At 40.0% G+C, this 24,831-nt stretch overlaps 1 protein-coding gene across 2 annotated transcripts in view; it reads right to left on the bottom strand.

Moving 5' to 3' along the window:
- EML5 (EMAP like 5) overlaps nucleotides 1-21,947 on the bottom strand; it is a gene marked incomplete at both ends in the record, with an annotated part of 113,375 nt that extends 91,428 nt beyond the window's left edge. For both annotated transcript variants that reach the window (XM_082000541.1, XM_082000542.1), the window contains one exon: nucleotides 21,751-21,947. In XM_082000541.1, coding sequence (XP_081856667.1) covers nucleotides 21,751-21,947 — 197 coding nt within the window. The remainder of the gene's footprint in view (nucleotides 1-21,750) is intronic.
- Between the last annotated feature and the right edge of the window lie 2,884 nt (nucleotides 21,948-24,831).

Here is a 24,831-nt window from a genome sequence, read left to right as displayed (position 1 = left end):
TCTATAGTAAATTGCTAACAACCTTTCTAGATGGCCATTGAAAGTAGAAGAAAATAAATATACAATAAATGTTCTAAAACAGAAAACTTTTTCTTAAAAATGACAATATGCAGGGATTTCAGCAAAACTAAACAGCAGAGCTGTTGGCAGCAGTTGAAGAAACACTTACCTGAAAACACCTTCCCTCACCGTTTCTTCCAGATCAAGGAGCGAAGGATAGATTGAAGTACTACTGGCAAGTCTTTTGTCTCACTGGCTATCAGGACAGATAGAAAAGGGAAGCACGGGAAGAGTCAAGGGACTGCTATTTCTATTACCAGCACTAAGAAAAGGAACTGCCACACTCATTTACTGATTTTCCTATGAACCATGAATGATAAGAAGGTGCTTTTCCCTAATATTCAGGTCTTGGCTATTATTATACCCATGGGACACCAGGCAGAATTCTGGGTCTGAAATTTTTAGTTCTAATCAAACCTCAAGGATTTTACTCCTATTTAAGCAATCTGGAGAGCCTTTTCAGTTATTTCATTGCACTATGAGTGATTACACAATCCTTACACACACAGCAATTAATACAAAAATATAGTTTCTTGGTCTAACTCTAGAGTAAAAGCATTGATACAACTCACATATTCAGGAACTTTCATTATTAAACCAGTCCTGAGCAATGCACTGTAAATAGCTTCTTAGGGCAGAAAGAAAAAAATATAACTAGAATGGGTGCCCAGAAATGGATAACCATAAATGTTTGCTATCCAGGTGACTCATGGGCATGATGCAGTTAATAGGATCAAACAATGAGTGCAAGTTGTCTCTCGATATCCAGGGCAAGAACTCCAAGACATCTCTACAGAGGTGTTAATACTGTACAACTATTGGGATGGTATTTGAAGTAGTTGATTACTATCCATCCAGTCAGTCCCCGAGGACAGGCAGAAAAGCATGACTGTGGCTCAGCTCTTAAGACAGCTTCCCAATATGCTGGTGTGGGCTCTGTGGATTTAAGTACACTGACCCCTCACACAGATTTTCTTACATTTTTTCTCCTATGGAGAAGAAAGAGATTGCTTAGTGGAATGAGAAGCTCTGCACTCAAAGAGAACTCATGTTCCTTTTACTGCCTTGGTAATGAAAGCTGGGATGACCTATCCAGGTTAGACTGCTGAAACTGTGCTTGCATCTAGCCCACACAGCTAGACTGTAAACTTGTGCCTGATTTCTTTCCTCTTCCTTGAAGGATGACTAAGCTGTTGAATGAGATATCGTTGCTTGTCCAAAAAAGGATACAAAAATTCCTAACAAGACAAGTTCTTCAGGCCTTTTTGCTTGCCTCTGGCCTTTCTGACCCAGGCTTTTCAAGAACAGATGTTAGGTCTGATGTAGTGTCTCTGAAGAGGCAGATATGAAGGAAAATGTCCAAAAGGCAAATGTGACCATGAAACAAAGCAGGAATTAGGCTAACAAACCGCTAAGTCAAATTAATTTTGAAATAGGCTATAAAATTTGCTACTTCTCAGAAGAGTTCAGAAGCAGAAAATTCAAAAAATCAGCTTGTCGCTACTGCAACAAAACCAAATAGCTGGACCTGTAGAAAACTGAGATTTCCACTGACACCTCTGACTGACAGGTCTTTTTCCTAGATAGATATTCAAAGCAGGCTGAAACACAGTATCACAATTTTAACAGTATACTGAAAAGGAGTATGCTTCTCAAGCATTCAAGCTCCTCTTTTATACTTCATACAGAAAAGGGTTTTTTTCTCCCCCTTAGAGCAGCATGTAAGCATTCCCATCATTTTGACCAGATCCATGCACTGTACAATACCTATATTAGATTAATGATATTAATAATAATGGCAGCCTATGAAAAAGTATAAAATCTGCCCATACTGTGTCTGTTTGGGATAAGACCAGAGACATGGACGTGACCCTCCAATTTGTGTGAGGTTTCTAATGGCAGAGGATCATGAAGGAGAATAGTCTATATGCTCTTTATATAATATTATATAATTTATATAATATTCTCTATATTCTACTTTATTATAAAAGAAATTAAGATTTTTTCCCTCTTTACTTGGTTTGCGCTGAGCATTAACAGGCATTGATTAATACAGACAAGCTGCAGACAAGGATACAGTATTAAAGATGATGTTTCCGTAGCAACAATATTGGATGAAAATCCAAGAATATATTCATGTGACTACTCCTGAGCTTCCTAAAACTAGGGCACCAGTAAAAATGCACAAAAGAATACTGCAGTAAAATAACAGCATCTCAGGTATCTATTAATTAAGAGTTAATTTCAAGTATGAAATTGTTTCTATAAGTGCAGAAAAATATTATTGTATGTTTACAGACATTTTACATATAGCTGTAGATAATTTCTTATTTGCTGTCATTCATCCATATTTCCCCAGAAAGAATGACAGAACAAACTACAAACATTTCTGTCATACTGTTTAAATTGTTAAAGCAGAAAGAGTTGTAATCAGCAAACATCTCTCATCAAAGTTTAAACAGATCAAGTCAGAGCATGCTTACTTCCCATAGACTACTGGCTCTTCCATACAATTATTGTTATAGCACCAATAATGTCAAATACAGTTTTCCGAAGATTCCTTAAATTGTACAAGCATGCAACTTTGGAGTAGATGAGTCTGAATCAGAGACAGGGAAGGTGGACTAAAACCATACATTGATTATTCCCAGACGCAGTTTATCTCATTACCATTCGACATTCCCTCAACTCAGATCTGAATGGTTTTAGATTAACAAGAAACATTTATAAGCAACCTAGAGAATCCTAAAAAAATTGCTTTGGGCTTTTATATGTTCCAAAATTCAGCAGAAAGGGAAAAAAACCCAAAAAACAAAAAGCAGTTGAACTTCAAAGAGAAGGGAAGAGTTAGAGACTGAGTACAGTAACACTGAAGCAAAGTTCCCAACTCATCAAATACTAAAACTGAGGAAAAATGTTCTGGGAGCTAAATGCCACTTTATGCAGATGTGCATTTTTGCCTTGCATAGTCATGTCCTCCACTGCTGAGGAAGGGATTGGCTTAAGCTTTCTAGTAAAAGAGTCACCATCTCTAGAAAAGAGATCAAAAATAAAGATATTGCCCTTCTTTTCAAATATGGAAGATTTTGCCAGTGTCAACAGAAGAACTCATGTTTTGACTGGGTGGGGGGTGCTGGTTTTTTTCCCAATTCTACATGACCTTGACACTTTCATCACCAGGTTTTGAGTATCTGAGGAAAGTTTCTTTTCTAACATGCCCCTTGAAAAAAGCGGCAGCAAATTTACTTGCATTTTCCTAGCAAAAATCCCGTTCTCACAGAAAAGTCAGAAATACCATATACTCCAAAATGATTTGGAGATAAATTTGCTAAGATAATGTCCTATTATCTCTTGCTAGCTATTCATATGAAAGAAACAATACTGATTATAGTAACTGGTGGCACAATACTGTGACATACTAAAGCCTGAAGGCAACCAAGGAATAGAATCCCACCTAAAGAAATATCCAACTTTCTCTTTCCTCATGAGACAACACAAGGACTTCAGACTCATTCTTTAAACCATTATAGTATAAACTGTCAAACATAAGCCCTCCAGTACTAGCAACAAAAAGATAAAAGGAGGAAAAAAAAATACAGAAGAGCAAGATCTGCAGAACGAAGAGGTACTTCAATCAACTGTCAGTAATTTAAGAGGGAGGCAGTCCAGCTATTCAGTTCCTGTGGCTCACTACATTCCATGACCCCAAAGAGATCCCTTAACGTATCAGCAAGCACTATTAAATGATTTGGTTAGGATCTATCAGTCACAAAGTTAGAAACCAGTTCTTCACTCTTGAATACAAGTGGTGAAAAATATACAAACCTATACAATGATTACAGATTAAAAAACTGAGGCAGCCTAAAATTAAAGTGGAAATAGTGATTTCCCATTCTAACCAGTTTACAAGCTGAGAAACTACTTAATTATCTTAAGTAAAGATTATCATGCTGTAGCCACTTAATTATGTGGACACTGCGACAAGTATAGCTATAAAATTGGAACAGATTTAATTTCAAATAAAGTTTGCAATGAAATACAGGCTACAAAGGCAAACTGACAAAAATTCTTACCACAGTTATAACCACTCTGATTTGTCAGTGCATGAAAACTCATTGCACTGTTTGCTGAATTAAAAATATACAGAATACATTATTTAAAGTCAAAGAAACATTTACTCCAAATCTTTTAGCCAGGAAAATTTCAAAAACTTCTTTCCAGAAAAAGATAATTTTGGATGCTTGTGTCCTCACAAGTTAACTAAATAAACTTCCTTGAGGTACAAAATCTTCTTATTTCTAAATCTTTCACTATCATGGTAAAACCCTTCAAACAACCCTTCATCCAGTCATTACTGTTTGCTTCTTCTCCATAAGAGATTTACAACAGTTTTTAACTACTAGATTAATCTTCCTTCCATTACTTTTGAAACGTATACTAGATCTTACAGTATTACACAGAAAAAAAAAAAAAATCACAGATTATACAATTTTTTCCGTATTTCTGAACAAGCAGATTAAACAGCAATTCAGTCTTCTCTTCTATGGGATATATTATGAAAAACTTATCTGAATATGTGAGAACTTACCATCTGAATATTCAAGAGTGGAGTCAGAATAATTAGCGACAACTTTTGAAAGGTTTTTCTTTTATACAGAAAGGTCACCCTGATAAAATTAGCAGTTGGCTTAAAATAAGGAATGGTGGGAAGAAGGCAGTGGCAAAGCTGCTAGTGAAATAAGGTGGTACAACACAATATTCTGTGCTCCAATGGACTGTATTTCATTACCAACTAAAGAAGGTTTAGAGCAGAGAGCACTAAGACAATCCTGGAGACTGCAAGTACACTAGATTTCTTCCTGAGCTCTAGAACACCAGGCTTGCAGGTGTTAGTCAGAGGTGTTTTCCTACAGAAAAGGAAAGCCAAGGACATCTGTAACACCTGTCTAAAATTTACCATCCCAGCATCTAACTTCATGCCCAGAAAGGTGAAATGAGACTGGACACCACTTAAAGTTGGAAAAACATCTATAAGAACATGATGGAGGCCACAGAACAGAAGTATTTACAGGAAAGACTGTCTGCTAAAACAAACAAAACGCCCACAAGTTCCAGAAGCATAAACAAAACAGGAAAAAAGCATGGGAAAATGCAAGAACACTAAAGGGAATCCAAGGTCAATGTGTATTTGGTAGGCAATGAAAGCTGTTGCACATGTGGGCTCACAAACTTAATTACTAAAAACCACTAAAAAGGAGAAGATGGATAAAAAGCATTCATGAGCAACACTTTCAAGAAAATACAACTCTTCTGCTCTAAAATCATGTTTATCTCAAGAACACTGATCCAGCTGACTATTCTCAATAAGGTCATGTAATGTATACTCATTATCATAAGTATATGCTGTAACTCGCAAAAGGTAAAATCACAATTATTTATAAATTAATTTATTACCGAATAATGTTCCAAAGGCTATTCATGTTTATGGTATTAATTTCTATGGTAGAAGAAACAGCAATTGGTAAAGCAATAAGTAAAAGAGGAACCTGTCACTAAAAATGAGAATATCATCTGAAGTGCAACCTTGATCTAAAAAGCACCAAACCAAACGTTTACCAGTTCTTCAAATTTTACTGTTACTTCTCTAAATACTCTGGAAGACTATTTAGCTTAAATGTCACACTCACCACAATAAATCTTCAGGCAATTCCCAGATACTGTCAGATGCCTCGACTTGATCTAAGATAAAGCATCATTCACCTTGCTTGCTCTTGTAGAGGGATTATAAGCACGGAATGAGGATTAACACAGTTCTAAAAGTCAGGAGAAGGTTTATACAGTTGTCAGCTAACCAAAACATAGAATTAATCCACTCATTCTGCGTGCATACTGTCTTGATAAAATGGAGACGTCTCACCATCACTCACCTTAAATGACTAAAATATGTAAATGTTTTTAAGTGACTTCTACCCTAAGTATGTTTTGGGTTTTTTTTCCCCAATTGTATGTATGTATAATGTTTGCATGTACCTATATCACAGTCTGACATTTTCAGGAGCTTTATTCTTAAAATAAATTGCCCTATAATTCAGAAAATTGAAGGGTTACTTTGATTTTTAACATTAGAACTAGATTTAGTCACAAGAGATGTACCACATAAATAGAAAGAAGCAAAGAAGTAAAAATTTTATTTTTCTATGTAGTAGTTTTATAACAATGCTCTAAAAGATGTCACACCTACAAATTTAATTCTCTGGTAAAGAAAAAACCACAATACGTAATGAGGAGTGAAAAGTGCGAGTTAAGAGGTGAGAACACAATGATTCTAATAATTAGACTATGAGCACTTTATAAACACGATTTTCAGCTTGGACGCATTTGCTTTATTATTAGGTCTGGTCCTTTACCTCAGTTTTGTTTCTTTTCTGTTCAGTTGAATTCTTTACCTGAATCAAGCATTTTATTTACGTATAATTTCATGTCAAATATCTAATCAATATACCTTGTATGAAGACGAAGTTTAAATTGTAATACATCCTATAATCAACACAATGTAAAAGGCAAATGAGAAACTTCCCTGTCACAAATGTGGTTAAACCATCAGTGGGGGTACCACTTGTGGTACCTATAAAGGTGATCACTGTTCAAAATGACATTATTCTCTCCAAAGTTACAGCACTAACTCTTTGGACACATTGCTTGTGACTCTTGAATTCAAACCCCCAAGAAACATCCACTCCAAGTCACAGCAATCCTTACGAAGAGTTCAAATCTGAACAGAATGCCAGGTTCTGCTCGGGTGTCCTCCTGTGCCAGCCACAACTCCTACCCACTATCCACTGATCAGGCACAGGTTGTTCTAAAAGGATGCGTAGGTGAGGATTTTCTGAAGACAGGGTCCTGCTTCTGAGACCAAATATGCATCCTAGCAGCTTGTTAGCTGAGTGAAATGCAGAGAAATGTCTCGGAACTAATCTAAAGCATATGTGTAACATTCTTTTAGTTCCACATACCTATGCTAAAACCCAGTAATCCTGTTTATATTTGGATGGTCTAAAATAAAAAACTCCTGTGAACAAACTGGCTTACCTCAGCTCAGAAAAAGAGGCATTTCAGTTCTAAGCTTGAGAGGAATTATTTACTCCCATTGTATAAATCCACTGCTTTTCAGCATAGGAACATCATTCTGTTGCAAAACAATGCTAATCCACAGACAAACACCACCAAGATACCTCCAAAAAAGTGAGCGCACAAAAATATTTGTCAAAAATGATGCCATGAATATTTAAGCAACAAGAAGCTAGACATCAATGTTAGGATGGGAGTTAAGGGATTTCCCCCCCCCAAAATGAGAAAAAGTAACATATTTTTAAAGCAAAAGAATCAGACTGATCTGGGAATACAGATACAAGTCTTGATCCATCCTGTCTGCAGGCCAAAGCAATAGGCACCATAAAGAAAACTACCCTGAAAAAGCTGAAAAAGCTTGGAAGATCAAGCAGTGACATGAAACTAGAAAACTGTGAAACACAGCTGGAAGGATTGTCCACTGCATCTTCTGAAGTAATATCTGAATACCCAGGTCTCATAGAAGGATAAGCATCAGGCACCATCTTACAGATCCTATTCAAAAGAAAAGGAGTCTACCAGGAAGCCTCTCAACAGCAATGAGGATTCCTAGTTAAAGTCTTTTTCAGCTAGGCCGAGGAAAGTTATTCTGCAAAGGAATCTAATATTTCTCTAGAGATTTAATAATACAAGTATCCTCTAGCAGCCAGGTAAAATAACAAAAAAAACTGCTTTTCTAACAGAAATGGTCACACAAAGATATCTTGCTTTAAATGCAGTGTAGAACTGGAGTATCTCACCTATCACCAAAATAATAGGTATGTCAGAATGGGGCCTTCAAAGGACAGATTTTCTTCATATTCCCAGGCTGATGAAGAAGTCTCCAGGAGCGATTTCACTCAGCTCAAATATCAGCTACAAATAAGTATCAAAGTTTGTCCTCTTTCTTACTAATGCTGACATCACTTTTGCCATTTTCATGACCAAAATTGAAGCACAGAGACAGTAACTTGAAATGAAAGTAAAGGTGTTCCAGGGCTTTGTTATCAGATGGCGCACACACTGGAATTCTTTGTGGTTTGTATGTTTTGAAATATGGAATTGACAGGTATCAAAAGCCCAGCTTAAAAATTCAATCATATCTTTTGCTACCAAGAGTTAAGGCAATCTTAGCTGAGACTGACCTTTCTTGTGCAGATCAAGCACTGCATTTTGAAAGTCTCTTACTATCATAATAGCTACAACAGCAATACAAATAATGGTATTGGTTATTTCTTGTAGAAATTAAAGTCTTCTGGAGCCACTGGAGTAATCAGAGCAATCTGTGCCCTAATGCAAGTAATTCTTACTCAGTTAATATTAGGTTGTCTTACCTATAACACTCCGTAAGGTGCTTCACTGATGCACCGGAGGAAATTCATGCTACACCAGACGGCACTCACACCAGAATCTCACCGTGTAGAAAATCCTGACTACATGAATTTTGAAGAGAACATTCAATAGCATCTAGATTAGATATTCAACTGAATTATTAAGATGGCCAGGGGAACTTTCACACTCTGCCACGTAAGTTCAAGGAATATTATAACTATATTTTTCTTTTCAGGTTATTTCAAGTGCTCAGTAACTTTGTCTACCATATGAAACTACCAAAAGCAACAGATTATTCCAAGTCAAATAAATATATTGTGAATGAACCAATTTAATTGATAACACTATAACAGCATTATAATTCTAAGTGTATCTTAAGAAATCTAAATTTTAAATTGAGCATATGACTGACCTAGATTAGGCAGCTTTGCCACTTTTATGAGTAATAAACTATTCTTCTTTTAAAGATGCTTTTGTTTAGCATCAAGGATGTTTAGCACACTTGATGCTAAACAAAAGTGCTGTCCTAAATCACAAACATAGCTCTGTAAGGGATATAATAATATTTTGAAAAACTGGGTAAACTACATTTTGAAGGAAAAAACAAACAAACAAACAAAAAAACCTTGAGATATTATAAAATATAAAACTAAATTCTCCAGCTTTTTTAGCTTTATGTCAATGTCAGCTTAAACTTTAAAGACCAAAACTGTAGATTACATAAAACTAGAAATAACTTTTTATAATTTTTGTTGTTTGAGGGAGGTTTTACAATTATTTCACATTTTTTTTCAAGCAATGTATGTTGTTTAAAAAGCCCTACAGTGCTTCTGTCGTCCCAAATATGGGTTCTTTCACCCAGTGTGCAGAGAGCCCAAAAACACACAGAGCCAAAACACTTGCTTTTATTCCAAATCTGCGAAGAGTTGGGTGCTAGGTGGTAGGTCCACAAAGCTAGCACGCCTCAGTTAACACACAGAAAATATTTATACACGTTGAGCAACAGTTACCAGAATTTTTAAAAAGTTGTCTCCGTTACCCTTGTTCCCACTGGTTCTCACAAGCCTCAACTCCACTTAAAGTCACAGTGTCCTTCCTTTTTTCTAGGCATGCTCAGTGAGGAAGGGGCTTTTGCGAGGAGGGGGCTTTCCCCTCCCTGGGGCAGGTTTCTATTATGCATATTATATGCATACCTTCAACACTTCTGTTAATAATTACAGTAAAATCTACATTAATTTTTCAGTATGTCAGACAGAACTAGCATACTATTGTTTTTCACTCTAAAACACTTTGGGTGGGAGGAGAAATCAACTCTTAAATAATTAACTTTTAAACCTGAAGTTTATTTTACATCTTGACTGCAACTTTAAGTTTTGCATTAAAAAAACCCAAACATTTGACTTCAGACAAACCCTTCAAAAAAATTATTTTATTCAAGCATTCTAAGCTACTGCTTATCACTATGATAATAACATTGTAAACACAATAATAAGTTAACTTCACAATGCTGCTAAAACATCATCCAGGAACACAGTCTACTTTCCTATCTGTATCAAGAGGATGACTAACAAATTAAAACATCAAAACCATAAGTAAGCAGAAACATAACTGGTTTGACTGTAATTTAGAAAAGTTAAAAGAGTTTTGCAGACCTCAGAATTTCTGCATAAAATCCTTTAACATTTTTAATGATCAAATATTATTAAGCCTTTGGTTATATTTCCCGTTCTTCTCTGACGTTGTCCTAGTGCCTCATGTTGTCACATTAGTTCTGAAAAAAGAGCCAACTACCAAATCAAGAAAAGCATTTTCTACAGCACCAAGATTTCTCATGAAAGTACTGACCTGACCTGACCCTGCCTGTGAGTGCTGACAGAACCAGATCAGAAGGTGATGTGACTGTTGGCTATGAAAAGGCATGATGCATGAAGGCAAGCTCGTAAGCCTGTACCTCCTTGCTGTGTCGATATACTTTAATCAACTTCTAGTATGTTTTAGATGTTCCATTCTGGTTGGATATTTTTGGTATTTCTATTCATGTAGTTTTAGTTAGCAAAAATAAAGTTTTCAATGGTATGCAGGCATATTAAACAACAGACACACTCTAGTCCCATTTCAAAACTGAATCCACGAAATATTTATTCTGTATTCACAAAATACTTTCATTTTATCAAATTAATCCAAGCAAAAGATATTTTAAGAAGACAACACACAAAGCACTCACGTTAAAAAAAAAAAAGAAACCATGATGAAGATTCAACAATAAATCCCTCAAAGAACATCTTCCAGCCTGGTACAGCACATGTTCTGGAAGAGCTCTAGAACTACCCAGAAAACTAGGTTTTCCTCAAGGAAAAAGCAGATCACAGAATCATAGAATCTTTGTGTTGTAAAGGACCTTTAAGGTCATCTAGTTCAACTCCCCTGCAATGAGCAGGGACATCTTCAACTAGATCATGGTGCTCAGAGCCCCATCCAGCCTGATCTTCTCTCTCCCCCAATCTGTTTAAGATATAAACACAAATCTTCCCCCCAGACTTCTACACATTTGACAGTTTGAGATCATTTAACATGAAAAGCTGGACGGAGCTTAACTGGTACCTTGTCCTTGTGAACAATGGCATAAAATGAAGCGGTCAGCAGAGTAACTGTCTCATTCCTTGTCCTAGCGATTACTTCTGCTGTAAGACATGTCGTTTTGACTGATAGACGGTCCAAAGATACTTGAGCTAGAGGCGCACAGGAGGACTGATTAGTTTAATTACAACATAATTTAGGTCCCATTAAGTCATGAGTTCTTTAATGGACAGAAATAAACTGATTATGCCTTTAACGAACACCTGGAGATGACAAAGTGAGAATAGATGGATTTGCCTTTAGCATAAATAAAACAAACATGGCACCATATAGACCTAAGAATAAGCTAAGGAGAAGATCTGATTTTTAAGTTGCAAATCTAAACTTTCTGGGGAAAAAGTCAGTCCCTCAAAATATTGTATTCAGGAAAAGAAAATGCCTTATTCACAAAGAAGTGTATTAGCTTGGTAAATTAATCTATTCAAGTGACTTGGGTTGCTGTAATAAATCTCTTGGAATGCTACACATTACATGATTTCAGCATTACATTGCCTTCATCCCAATAGCCCAACTGAAGTGCACCTACCCCACTGCACACAGCATGGGCAACAAACAGCAGGACCTGAAGCCGTTGTGCAGCAGGAAAACTATGATATAGTTGCCATCATGGAAACATGGTGGGATGACCCACACAACTGGAGTGTTGCAATGGATGGCTATAAACTCTTCAGATGCGATAGGCAAGGAAGGAGAGGCAGTGGAGTAGCCGTGTGTGTTAGGGAGTGTTTCGGTTGTCTAGAGCTTAATGATGATGACAATAGGGTTGAGTTTTTATGAGTAAGAAGCAGACAGAAGACCAACAAGGCAGATATCATGGTGGGAGTCTGTATATAGACCACCCAACCAGAATGAAGAGGCAGATAAAATATTCTATAAGCATCTGGGAGATGTCTCATAATCGCTAACCCTTGTTCTCATAGGGGACTTCAACTTAGCTGATGTTTGCTGGAAGTACAATACAGCAGTGAGGAGACAGTCTAGGAGGTTGCTGGAGTGTGTGGAAGATAACTTCCTGACACAGGTGGTGAGTGAGCCAGCTAGGGAAGGCATCCCACTGGACCCATTGTTTGTGAACAGAGAAAGACTTGTGGGTGATGTGACAGTTGGAGGCCATCTTGAGCACAGCAATGATGAAATGACATAGTTTTTCATTCCTGGAGAAGTAAGGAGGGGGGTTAGCAGAACTGCTACCTTGGACTTCTGGAGGGCAGACTTTGGCCTGTTTAGGAAACCGGTTGACAGACTCCCTTGGGAGGCAGTCCTGAAGGACAAAGGAGCCCAGGAAAGCTGCATATTTTTCAATAGGGAAATCTTAAAATCTTTGGCTGGAACTCAGGAAAAAAAGGACAGTCTATGATCTTTGGAAGAAGGTGCAGGCAACTACAGAGGACTACAAAGATGTCATGGTTGTGCACGGAAAAAATTAGAAAGGCCAAAGCCCACCTAGAACTTAATCTGGCTACTGCGGTAAAAGACAATAAAAAATGTTTCTATAAACACATTAGCAACAAAAGGAGGGCTAAAGAGAATCTCCATCCTTTAGTGGATGCAGGGGGAAACATAGCGTCAAAGGGTGAAGAAAAGGGTGAGGTACTTAATGCCACATTTCCTCAGTCTCTAATAGTCAGACCAGTTGTTCTCCAGGTACCCAGACGCCTAAGCTGGAAGATGGGGATGGGAAGCAAAATGAAGCCCACATAATCCAAGGGGAAATGGTTAGTGATCTGCTACAGCACTTAGACACACACAAGTCTATGGGGCCAGATGGGATCCACCCAAAGGTACTGAGGGACCTGGCAGAAGCGCTCACTGAGGCACTTTTAATCATTTCTCAGCAGTCTTGGCTAACCGGGGAGGTCCCACATGACTGAAGGCTTGCCAATGTGATGCCCCTCTACAAGAACGGCCAGAAGGAAGATCTGGGCAACTACAGGCCTATCAGTCTGACCTTGGTGCCAGGGAAGGTTATGGAGCAGATCATCCTGAGTGCCATCAAGTGGCACGTACAGGACAAGCAGGTGATCAGGCCCTGTCAGCGTGGGTTTATGAAAGGCAGGTCCTGCTTGACTAACCTGATCTCCTTCTATGACAAGGTGACCTGCTTAGTGGATGAGGGAAAGGCTGTGGATGTTGTTTACCTAGACTTCAGCAAAGGCTTTGACACCATTTCCCACAGTGCTCTCCTGGAGAGACTGGCTGTTCATGGCTTGGACAGGTACAGTCTTCACTGGGTAAAAAACTAGCTGGCCAGCCAGGCACAAAGAGTTGTGGTAAATGGAGTTAAATCCAGTCAGCAGCCAGTAATGAGCAGTGTACCCCAGGGCTCAGTATTTCAGCCAGTTCTGTTTAATACATTTATCAATGATCTGGACAAGAGGATTGAGTCCATCTTCAGTAAGCTTGCAGACCACACCAAGTTGGGCAGGAGTCTTAATGTGCTTGAGGGTAGAAAGGTTCTACAGAGGGATCTGGACAGGCTGGATTGATGGGCTGAGGCCAGTTGTGTGAGGTTCAACAAGGCCAAGTGTAGCATCCTGCATTTCGGTCACAACAACCCCATGCAACGCTACAGGCTTGGGGAAGAGTGGCTAGAAAGTTGTGTTGTAAAGGACCTTTAAGGTCATCTAGTACAGCAGAAAAGGACCTAGGGGTGTTGGTTGACCCCTGGATGAATATGAGCCAGCATATGTCCAGGTGGCCAAGGCGGCAAACAGCATCCTGGCTTACATCAGAAAGAGTGTGGCCAGCAGGACTAGGGAAGTGATCATGCCCCTGTACTTGGCACTGGTGAGGCTGCACCTCGAATATTGTGCTCAGTTTTGGGTCCCTCACTACAAGAAAGACATTGAGTTGCTGGAGCATGTCCAAAGAAGGGCAACAAAGCTGGTGAAGGGTCTACAGCACAAGTCTTATCAGGGAACTGGGGTTGTTTAGTCTGGAGAAGAGGAGGCTGAAGGGAGACCTTATTGCTCTCGACTACTCCCTGAAAGGAGGTTGTAGTGAGGTGGGTGTTGGTCTCTTCTCCCAAGTAACAAGCAATAGGATGAGAGCAAATGGCCTCAAGTTGCACCAGGGGAGGTTTTGATTGGATACTAGGAAAAATTCCTTCACCAAAAGGGTTGTCAGGCATTGAACAGGCTGCCCAGGGAAGTGGTTAAGTCACCATCCCTGGAGGTATTTAAAAGACATGTAGACGCGGTGCTTAGGGACATTGTTTAGTGGTGGACTTGGCAGTGTTAGGTTAATGGTTGGACTCAATGATCTTAAGGGTCTTTTCTAACCTAAATGATTCAGTGATCCTTTGAAGCAAGAACAGAGTTTCCTCATTAACTGTGACAATGGAGAATGAACCCCAGTTGTCAGGTTTGAGCAGGGATGCACCTGCACACACTCCAAAGCCTGCTCTTTGCAGAAAGCAAACTATTAAAACTATTAGGTTTCACAGTAAACGTTCCATTGCATATCACAAAAACCCTCAATCTACTCTCAATATCTAATTTTCTTCAAGAAAAAATAATTTCAAAAATAATTTTCTTGACTATAAACTTACATGAAACTTTTTATTTGAATTTGCATGTGGGAAGAAGATCATAAATGGATGTTTGTACTCAAAATCCTGAAGCTTTGGAACAGAACTTCCAGTTCTGGAAGCCTCTACTCTTCAGCCTGGGGCTCCAGTTGCAATTTTTGTTTGGAAAGTCACTTGACCTGTCACTGGGCACCACTGAAAAGAGCCTAGCTCCATCTTCTTTACACTTTCTCTTCAGGTATTTACATACATTGGTAAGATCCTCTCTGAGCCTTCTCTTCTCTAGGCTACACAGTACCAGCTGTCTCAGCCTTTCCTGAGGCAAGATGGTCCAGTTCTTTAATAAACTTCATGGCCCTTCATTGGACTGTCTCTGGTAATACCGTATCTCTCTTGTACTGGGGAACCCAGAACTGAACACAGTACTCCAGGTATGGCCTCACCAGTGCTGAGTAGAGGAGAAGGATTCCTACCAAAAACTTTCTTTGGGACAAAGACAGGTTTCCCCCCCTAACAATCCATAATGTATGCACCTTGTAGGTCTCCTAAGTATTATAAAAGCAACATTTTGAGGTGTTTCTATGCATGACTCACTTCACATTTCAGGCATAACTGCAAGATGGATTTTACTCCTGTTTTTCTTCCAGTAAAGTTACTGGAGGATCCAAAGGGGGGTGACTGGCCTTCTTCAAAGGCTATGATTATTGAAATAATTTGGGAGATTACATTTCTGCAAGTAAATAGAGTTCTCTTCTAGAAAGAACAAATTTAATTCAATAGCATTCAAGAGCATACGAAGAGTTCCTCACCAGAACATGCTGAAGCTTGTTTTTCCTCTATCACATTAGTAATTCAAAAGATAGAAGAGGTTGCACAGGTAATGGATAATCAAGAAATTTCTCTTCATGTAGCAACTGTGGTATTCATTCAATTACATTCCATGCAATCCGAAATGCACAACTAATTGTGAAATTCCTGGTGAAAATTCATAAATCTGCTGCCAAACCAACTGATAGACTTCCATCTGATAAAATTTTGTAGCTGTACATATCTATTGCTTAACATTTGTGGTTGACTGTCATCTGGAATTAGATCAGAGACATACACCATTTATTCCAGTGAAGAACAAGATAATGAACCTAACAGCAGATACCCTAACTTTCAATTACTTGAATTATTTGTTGAGGTTTTTGAGAACTAGAATGGATCACAGGGTGTCAGTTGACCAGAGGAATAGAAAAGATGGAAATAAAATAATTTCCCTCTGTACATTCTCATAAAACCTGCTGTTTGGCTCTTTTTCTGAGCAAAGATATCCTCTTCTTTCAGAAGGTTTTCTCATGACACGGATCTAATGAAAAGGAAACAGAGAGGCAGAATGATACAATGAGGTGGTAGAAATATACAGTATCTTTACCGACGAAGTCCAACAGGTAGTCATCTGAAGTCCTAACAATGCAGAGTTAACAAAAATTGAGGATGAGGAAAAGACCAGGCTCATCACATCCTAGGTTTGAGTGACTATTCACCACATTGCTAGAATTTCACCCACAGCTGACAGTCACACAGAGGAAGTCTGGAGCTGCCTCCTGGAGAGCATTGTCTAGTAACAGCCTTAGAAAGCAGCTGACAGAGTCCAACAATTTCTTAGATGCTGATGGTTAAACTAATATTGAGACTCCATCAATAGGTAGAAAAATGTCCCTCAAACAGAGTTGGTGGACAGCACTAACACCAGGGAGCAGACATGATTTTAGAGATTCTGATTTTCACTAGAACCTTAGAAATGTTGACACTAGAGAGAAATGGTTTATTTTGCCTTGGAATACAGGAGCAGGCAGGACAATTTCTTGTATGTTGAGCCAAATTCTGAAATATAAAAATATGACAGTCTTAAATAAAGTGCCCAAAATGGCCAGAGTTTTGGCTGCTTCTTTTGGTTCCTTGGGAAGCAAAGTCCAAGATGATTTCTACAGAGTTCACAGCAAGAAATAAGAAAAATTATCTTAACAAAAGCTGTGATTTAGACAACTAAACTATTTTGCTGAAAACAGACAAACCCTATCTCTGTCAGAATACAGAGAAATGCTTTGTCATTCTTTCTACTTGTCTTGCATATACCACTGCTTTCTGTAAGCACACAATTTACCTCTCTACAGTCTTGGATACAGAGGGGCAATAAGAAGGGGGAAAGAACCAGATGTTTTTAACCAAACAGAAGGTCATACCAATTTCTTTCTCCTCTGTCTTTGTAGCAGAGGAGAAATGGTTTTTTGAATATTTTTTTGTTATGCCTGCCCTAAAAACAGAACTCTGCATGAGTCCTGGGGCAGATGATGCATGATTTCTTTCTTCCATCTTAGTCCAAGACAAAGAAAAACACACAGATTTCTAGACAAGTAGGGAAACTAACTCAGACACAGCCTATGGTTGCTCTACAGCAGAGCTAGAGATGGCCTTATAAGCAGAAATTTGAGCGTTTTTTCTAGCATAAGATGCGCTGGCTACTACCTTTAGCAACAAAACCTAAATGTTTTATAGACATCTTAATCAAGTAGTCACAGTTTACTGGTGATAAAGTTCTAGGAAGAATATAAAACAGCATTATTGTTGGCCAGCTAACTCACATGATTGATATTAGAGAAGTAGGAGAGGGATAACAACTTTTCCTAATTTGTCTCCCTTTGATAGAGAAATGTAGTTCCTCTTCTTTCTTTAACCTGCATGGTTGTGCCGTTGCTTTGCATCAGCATAGAGATAATGGTGCACAAGGACAGACTTACAAATGAGTGCTAAAGTTTGAACTGAAGAACAGATGTCATAGAAAGCAAAATATGTATTTTTGCCAAGTCTACTAAAGATCCCAAAAAGATGCAATGGTTTCATCTTAGGTTTTGCTTTTGCTTTTCAATAGCATCATCAATGCCAGGTGAAAAGTTAATTCCCAGTAAAATCTCAATACTCTGAAGCTCATAAAAGATGACAGTCACAAGGCTAGCATTAAGAAAAAAAAAAGGGGGCAAATGAAAAAAATGAAAAAATGTATCAAAAGGAAAAATTATTCAAAAAGTCCCCTTGGAGCATGTCAGCATAGAGAACAATCCTGGTAACATGAAAGACTTTTGCCAGCAGACATCCACTTAAAAAGGTGGATGAGTTCAGGGTTTTCAATCTTCTCACCTTCCATCACAGAAAGTAAAGTACATAAGCACACTTTAGTTAGCCCAGACAAGTAAGGAGCCTCAACATGAGCATCAGTGTCCACTATGACAAGTTAATACTCTGAGGGAGCATCTTCTGAAATCTTTATGCAGATCAACATTAAATATGATCCTCATGTGGTCTCTCAGTCAAGGGAAGGACACCCTATATTAAATAACCCATCCTCCTCTAAACCACTAAAATTATAAAGATAGAACAACAGAAAGCTCTAACCTGAACACGCCAAGACATAGTTTCTTCCTCCTCTACTGTAAAGCAAACCAACACATCACAAGCTAGTTTGGTGACTTATTAAATCCTACAGAACCCACAGTTTAAATCAGTAACTTAGCAGAAATAATTCACACGTTCATGCAAAATTAGTATCTCCTACATTACACAACCCAGGCTGGATAGGGGATCTTATCTTCTCCAAACACAACAGACGTCCAAGTTACGCTGCTGGCAATGGGTATCACTATAGAAGCAAGTCACCTGAGATTTCATGTACAAGATTTTCCTCCTTATATACTCCTAAAAATGTAAGAAAAAAACCCCTCAGTTATAAAAATTCCCAAAAGATGCAAATTTCCAAAGTACTTCTGCATCTAAGTGACTTGTTCCTCAAGTGTCCGCACACACGCACGACCTCAACAATAAACAGATGCAAAAGAAATGGGAAATAAATAAGATCGAAAACATGACACTCTCTATCTTCCAGAACAGTGGGCTGATTTCTGCAAAGTAATTCTCAGAAAAGATAAAAAACAAAAGACAAAACCCAAAAGCTCACCAGAAAGCAAGGGAAGTCCTTTCAGAGACAGATTGGAGCTGAATGGCTGAGATTTTTCAGTTCAAAAACCAGACTAATAAAAGAGGCCCCAAGTGATCCTAATTACCCTCTTCTATTCCAAAAGACTGTTCAATAGAACTGAGGGGCAAAACACTGAAAGAGAGTTCTCATATTTCCGGTACACAGTTAACTGCGGCTGAGGGGCATGGGTATGTGTGGACACTGGGATGAAAATTGAGATTAGACATTTACACTGGAAATAAATTATGTTAAAACATCTAATCATATTAAAAATCTTACAGCAGGTTTATAGGAGTAAAACTTCACAGCAGAAGACAAACTAACTGCTAGTGCTAGAAAGAAATTCTCCCAAGGAAAATATCCTCTAGCTGTCCACTAATCTAATACTATTTTCTGTTATTGAAGAACTGGTCTCTGACTTAAGAACTGCAATTCTTCTCTTGCTGACTGATGCTTAAGATTAGACTGTTATCCAAAGAATGCTAACGATACAAAAGTTCTCGTAATGAAGAGTACTAATAATATCACCATGCAGCTTGTGAGATATACTGCTTAGTCTTTGTAGCTATGGAACTGTGCTCATGGAAGTTTCATTCTTTAAATATGTAAGATTTTCAGATACCAGACCTGCTTTCACAAATGAGATCCCATACTTATAAAAAGACATTCAATCCTGCCATTTCTTTCGCTAAAACATCACAAATGCCTCAGCATTCCGACAGTACTTGCTGAGCCTATTAAAACAGAAAACATATGAATTCGTTTGCAATACAACAGTTGAGTTTGCTACCTTCAGAGAGAAAATTCAGTAACACTGATTACTATATTATGTAATCCCATTTTTGCACCTGTTTTCTAGTATTTTAAAAATCAGGTTTTGTTAATACTTGACCTTCCTACTATGACCGTTTTAAATATTGAGAACTAACATGTCTAGGTACCCAAGTTTAGTCAGGAAAAGTACGGGATGCTGACATTTAAATGGTGCCATGTTGCTTTTAGAAAAAGCAGAAAGCGAAACACTGATCACTGCAAGTCCAATCTTATTAGAAATAGCCATGCTGCTTTTAAATCAAGCATTCTTCTTTACGCATACTAACATTTCTGTACGCCTTTTGCATTTAAGAAGCATGCAAAATTCTAACCGCATAAAACTGTAATGCTTTAGCATATTTACAGTTATATTCTCACAACATCAGTACAATTCAAAGCAGGAGAAACTCCAGTATGCCAGCTCATGGTACCATACAAATCAAAGTACATCTCCATACAAATCAGATAAAGTCATTATATTCATTCTCTCTGGTTTGATGACTTTTGACAGATTTTTTTTTTGTTTTAGTACTATTCTGAATAACAAGTTCTGTCACATTTTGGCCAAATGTAGCACACTGTACCAAAACTGAGACAGAGTGAGCAAAACCTGTTACCACAAGAAAATGTAAACAACTTCCCCAGTTGTAGCTCAAACCACGTAGTTCTTACAGTACAAGAAGTCCTCCTGAAATGAGTGGTGTTGTTCAGAAGCACTCATGAATACATGCTATTAAATGTGTAGTATTACACTACAGCAACCTTGGACCTCAGATTAGAACAGGTAATGAGCCACCGCTGCCTTAGCACAATGGGAAATTTGCAAATCTGGATTTCTCGCAACACCTGACATCAGAGACGGCTAGCAGTTCTCAAGAAACACTTTTTCCTGGATTAAAAGGAGAATGTTAAAGCATTAAACGATGCTTTGATTCAGTGTGATTCAAGAGTGATTCAAACTTCCGATTCAACACCCCTAGTACAACGGTCCATAGCAGTACATTGCCCGACTACTTTTTTTCTTCACATTTTCAGCACCAAGGAGAAATATACTACAAACTTGACACCCTTCTGAGCGACATTCACAGCCAGACTTCAAAACTATTCAAATTTCTTCAAGAAGAAGATTTAAACAGAAAAAGAGTGGCCACCATGCATTATGACCAAGTTTTCTAGCATGTCTAAAAGAGTAAATGAAAGACATAGGATCTATTCTGCTCTCCGCAGGCAATACCTGTTACTTGTATGAGTAAAACATACAGAAGGTATGCCTTGGTGCACTAAGCATCATAAAAACAAATTTTGTGCTGTAAATCACCTACAAAATTGCTCTTACCCCAACAGGAAGAGCAAAGGAAATCAGAATTTAAAATCCATCCGCAATGACACCTACTGGAAGGCAAAGGATTGATGACTCAGGCTTGCATCTGCCCTTCATACTCCTCAAATTCTCTCATTGATCGCACAGCACCACTAGGCTTATAAAAGCATCCTTAGAGTGAAAACACATTTAAGAAACAATGCCAGCACATTTCTTCTGCTGTAACGATTTTTTTAATGAACTTCAGCACCTGATAACACTCACTGCCAAGCGAACTACTGAGCTACAGGAAAAGCCTTGATTTTTCAAGAAAGGCTGATCTTTTAAGATCATCCTAAAAGTTGCATGAGTTACAGGCAGGCCACTAATTCCCCACGTAATCGTCGCCTTTTAAACGTGAGCCAAAGGTTCACCTGCTGCAGATTAACCTCCTCCGCGGCCCAACCACTTCAGGGCACACACGAGATTACTCCTTCTCCCGCCAGCCCTCTGACATTCATTCAGGGGCGGCCGGGGACCCAGCAGCGACCCTCAGGCTGCCGCGCCGAGCCGGGCCGTGCCGGGCGCCCCGGCGCACAAGCGCCCGCACAAGTTTCGGCACCGCGCACCGGTGACGGGGGGAGGACACACCACACGACACGGCCCGTTAAACCCGGCAGCCAAAAGCCATTTCCAGGCTGTTTCTACCCACAGCGAAGCCCGGGGGCGGGGGGGGTGAGAAAACGCTGACTGTCCTTGATGTATTTCGGTCCGCTCCCCAGCTCCCCACAGCGCTGACTGGACGCGGGAGGCGGATTGCCGGCGCAGCCCGGGACGGCACCTGGGGCTGGGGGCGGCGGGGGATACCCGAGCCCCGCTGCAGGGGGGCGGGAGCGCCCGGAGGGGGCCGGGGCCCGCGGCGGGATGCGGCCCGGCAGCCCGCGGCGGCGGCGGTACCTGATGATGTCGTCCTGGTGTCCCAGGTAGAATTTCTGCCGGTGCTCCCGGGGGCTGTAGACCACGCCGACCCCCGCCACGAAGTAGACGATCTCCTTGGCCGCCGTGTAGTAGAGGTTGTTGCGGCACTGATGACCCCGGTAACCGTAGACCCACTCCAGCCGCAGGTGGCAGCTCGGCGCGCTCCGGTCAGCCATGTCCCGCCGCCCCCGCCAGCCGGGTACGACTCTCTCCCGCCGGAGACCCCGCGGGAAGGGGGCGACGGGCCGGCAGCCCCGTCCGCTCGGCTCGGTGTCCGCCACGCTAATCCCTGGCCGCCGACATGAATGCCCGCCGCCGCCGCTCGTCCGCCGCCGCCTCACAGAGGGCGCCGCCGACCGAGCCCTCCCCGCCGCCTCGCGCCGCCAGACATGGCTGCACTGAGACACCGCCCGGGACGCGGAGCGAGGGCGCGGCACGGCGCCACTCCGGCCCCCACCCCGCAACCCCCGGCCTGCGCCTGCGCCGAGGGCAGCGCCGTCAAGGAGGCGAGGCGGGGCCTGCGCGGCCGGCGGCGGGAAGGGCGCGCGGCGGCCGCTGGTGAGCTGCGGGAGGCGCGGGCCGGGGCGCCGCGGTGAGGAGATGGCGGCGCGGGGAGGGGCAGGCGATAAGGGGCTTCACCATCGCGCCTTCGTGGGGTTGGGGGGCAGGGGGGAGTTATTTACAATTTTCTTCTCCCCGCTTTTTTGTCTTTCTTTTTAAGCGAGGCTATGTCTTCTCCCCCTTCCCCAATTTAGCTTTATATTTTTATTGCCCCTCCGGGGAATATAGCGGCTCCCTGCCTTTCCATCGACCCACTGCCGCCCGGCTCTCGGCAGCCGCTGGCGCTGGATGAATCCCTCCTCAGCCGTGTGTGGAAACCCCCCAGCCCCGCGCTCACAGAGGGCCCAGCGGCACACCAGCTCCGTTGCATCCGAGAAGAAAATGTCAACTGTAATTTTTAATGACGAATATTTAACCCCACCGCCTGCCTCATACACCACGCAAAGGTCACGTCCCCATCCATGCCTTAATTTCGCTATGACACAACTTTTCATCGTTAGTCGTCAAAAGCCTTTTACGTGGGAAAGGCACCATTTTCCAATCTCACAGATGGGGAAGGCAATTCTCTGTGCTGCAGGAGGCAGCGGTGCAGGGGAACCCCCTGCCACGTCCAAAATTTTGGTCAGGAGAACATGCACCTTCCCGGCTTTGTCACACTATAGAGTACATAGCTGGCTAAATAAATGTATATTACATGATCATGCAAACAGTTTTGCACTATAATCTTGAATACTTGTTCTAAAAGCTCCTGGATAACTAGCCTGGTTTGACAACTGAAAACTAGTCATTTTCCTATTACTTTCAGCACAGATTTGGCTTTCCAAGTGTATGTATTTTGTCAGGATTTATTTTTAAATCTCCATTTATTTAACTTCTATTTCTCTTCTACTATTTCATTAGCTATATTGACATTTCTTCCACAAAACATCTACTTCTAACTAGTTATTTCATGTTGAACACATTTTTCTGTGCTACTCTATTTATGTGTTAGTAAGTGGGAGTTTTTCTTCTTAAATCTTTCTTGAGTAAACTTAGTATTATATTATTCCTTTCATTGTTTAAAAAAATAATTATTTTGTAAAAACATGCATTTAAGCATTCTAGTCAAGTAGCTTTATATTAACATATTTAAACAGTCTAGCACACCAAGATATTTCTCTCAAGCTCTGGCAACAAGGATTTTCATGACACCAGGATCAGATGCAGCTTGCAGTCCCGCAAGTTTATTGAAAAGAACACAAGGCACATAACACAAGTCTGCAGAGGGATTCATGCAGCCTGAAACTTGACTCAAATATATAGCCAAGGAAATTTCCTCCTCCATGACAACCTTACATTTTTTAAAAGAAAGAAAGAAAAGGGCTTTTGTCCCTAGTTAGGACAAAAAGTCATATACATTCACCAACAGATAAAGCAAGTGTCACCTCCACAAAAATCATAAGCAGTCTTTTTCCCTTCTGTTTGTTTCCTAAGCAGCCAGAGCACCTTGGAACTCGGGTAGCCGCAGTTTCTCAGAAGTCCCCATGACAGAAGACTAGCCAGGGAAACAGACTGGAAAATTCCCAACTAGCTTGTCTTAGAATTACAAAATGTATTATTCTTTCTAGTCTGATGTTAACTCTGCATGGCTTTACTGTGTTGCTGTCCCAGCTCTTTTCATGGGAAAGGTGGGTACAGAAAAAGTCTCTAGCAATGATGCTTAGCCTCATTCTGGAAGTAATATGCAAAAGAAATGGACACTGGCTTCCTTTTGGAAAAAAAAAAAAAATTTCCATTTCTGCATTGCTTCTCCTTGAATTCCACAGAATGTTTTGGATATTGATACACATTTAATCAAACTACTAGTAAAATTTTGTGCAGTTCCATAAAGTTACAAATATATTGAGGCTAAAAATAAGATTACAAGTGCAGGACTGTTCCCTTCAGAACCTGAAGCTTATGAGAAAGTAGGTTTGAAAAATACTGAACGTACATGATGACTGAAATAACTTGTTTCAAGCTTTTAAATGTTAATTGGATTGATTACCAGCAGACATAGGCATTTGATACATATTTGATTTCTGTTGTTGTAAAAGCTCATTTGAAAGTGGGAGTATTTTTGTGGAATAAATTAAGAAGACATTAATTTTCTCTTTACTGTACATTTATTGCATATTTAACACAAATGTACAAAAATATATAATGATGGTGTCTCTAGTTTCTTCTACTCTTTATAGACACATACTTTTGTTGGGTTATTAAAGTGAAATTCTGGACCTCTTGAGATCAATACTAATATGTGGTCTGAACTTAAATGGAGCTAAAATTTTAATCTTGTGGTCTTATTCGCAACTCAGAAATTAGGACAAGAGAGTATTTGGTTAGTGAAAGCAAATAGGCTGGTTTCAGCCACACATTCCAAAACCGCTGTTACTAAAACTGAAAAGAGAAAACAGCAATCATGAAGAAACTTTGATATGTAATGACATTCGCTCTGACTGGAAGTTGCAGATCACGTTT

This window comes from Phaethon aethereus, assembly GCF_964289735.1.
Source record: "Phaethon aethereus genome assembly, chromosome: 5".
NCBI classification, from domain to species: Eukaryota; Metazoa; Chordata; class Aves; order Phaethontiformes; family Phaethontidae; genus Phaethon; species Phaethon aethereus.
This window is presented reverse-complemented; position numbering and strand designations above follow the sequence as displayed.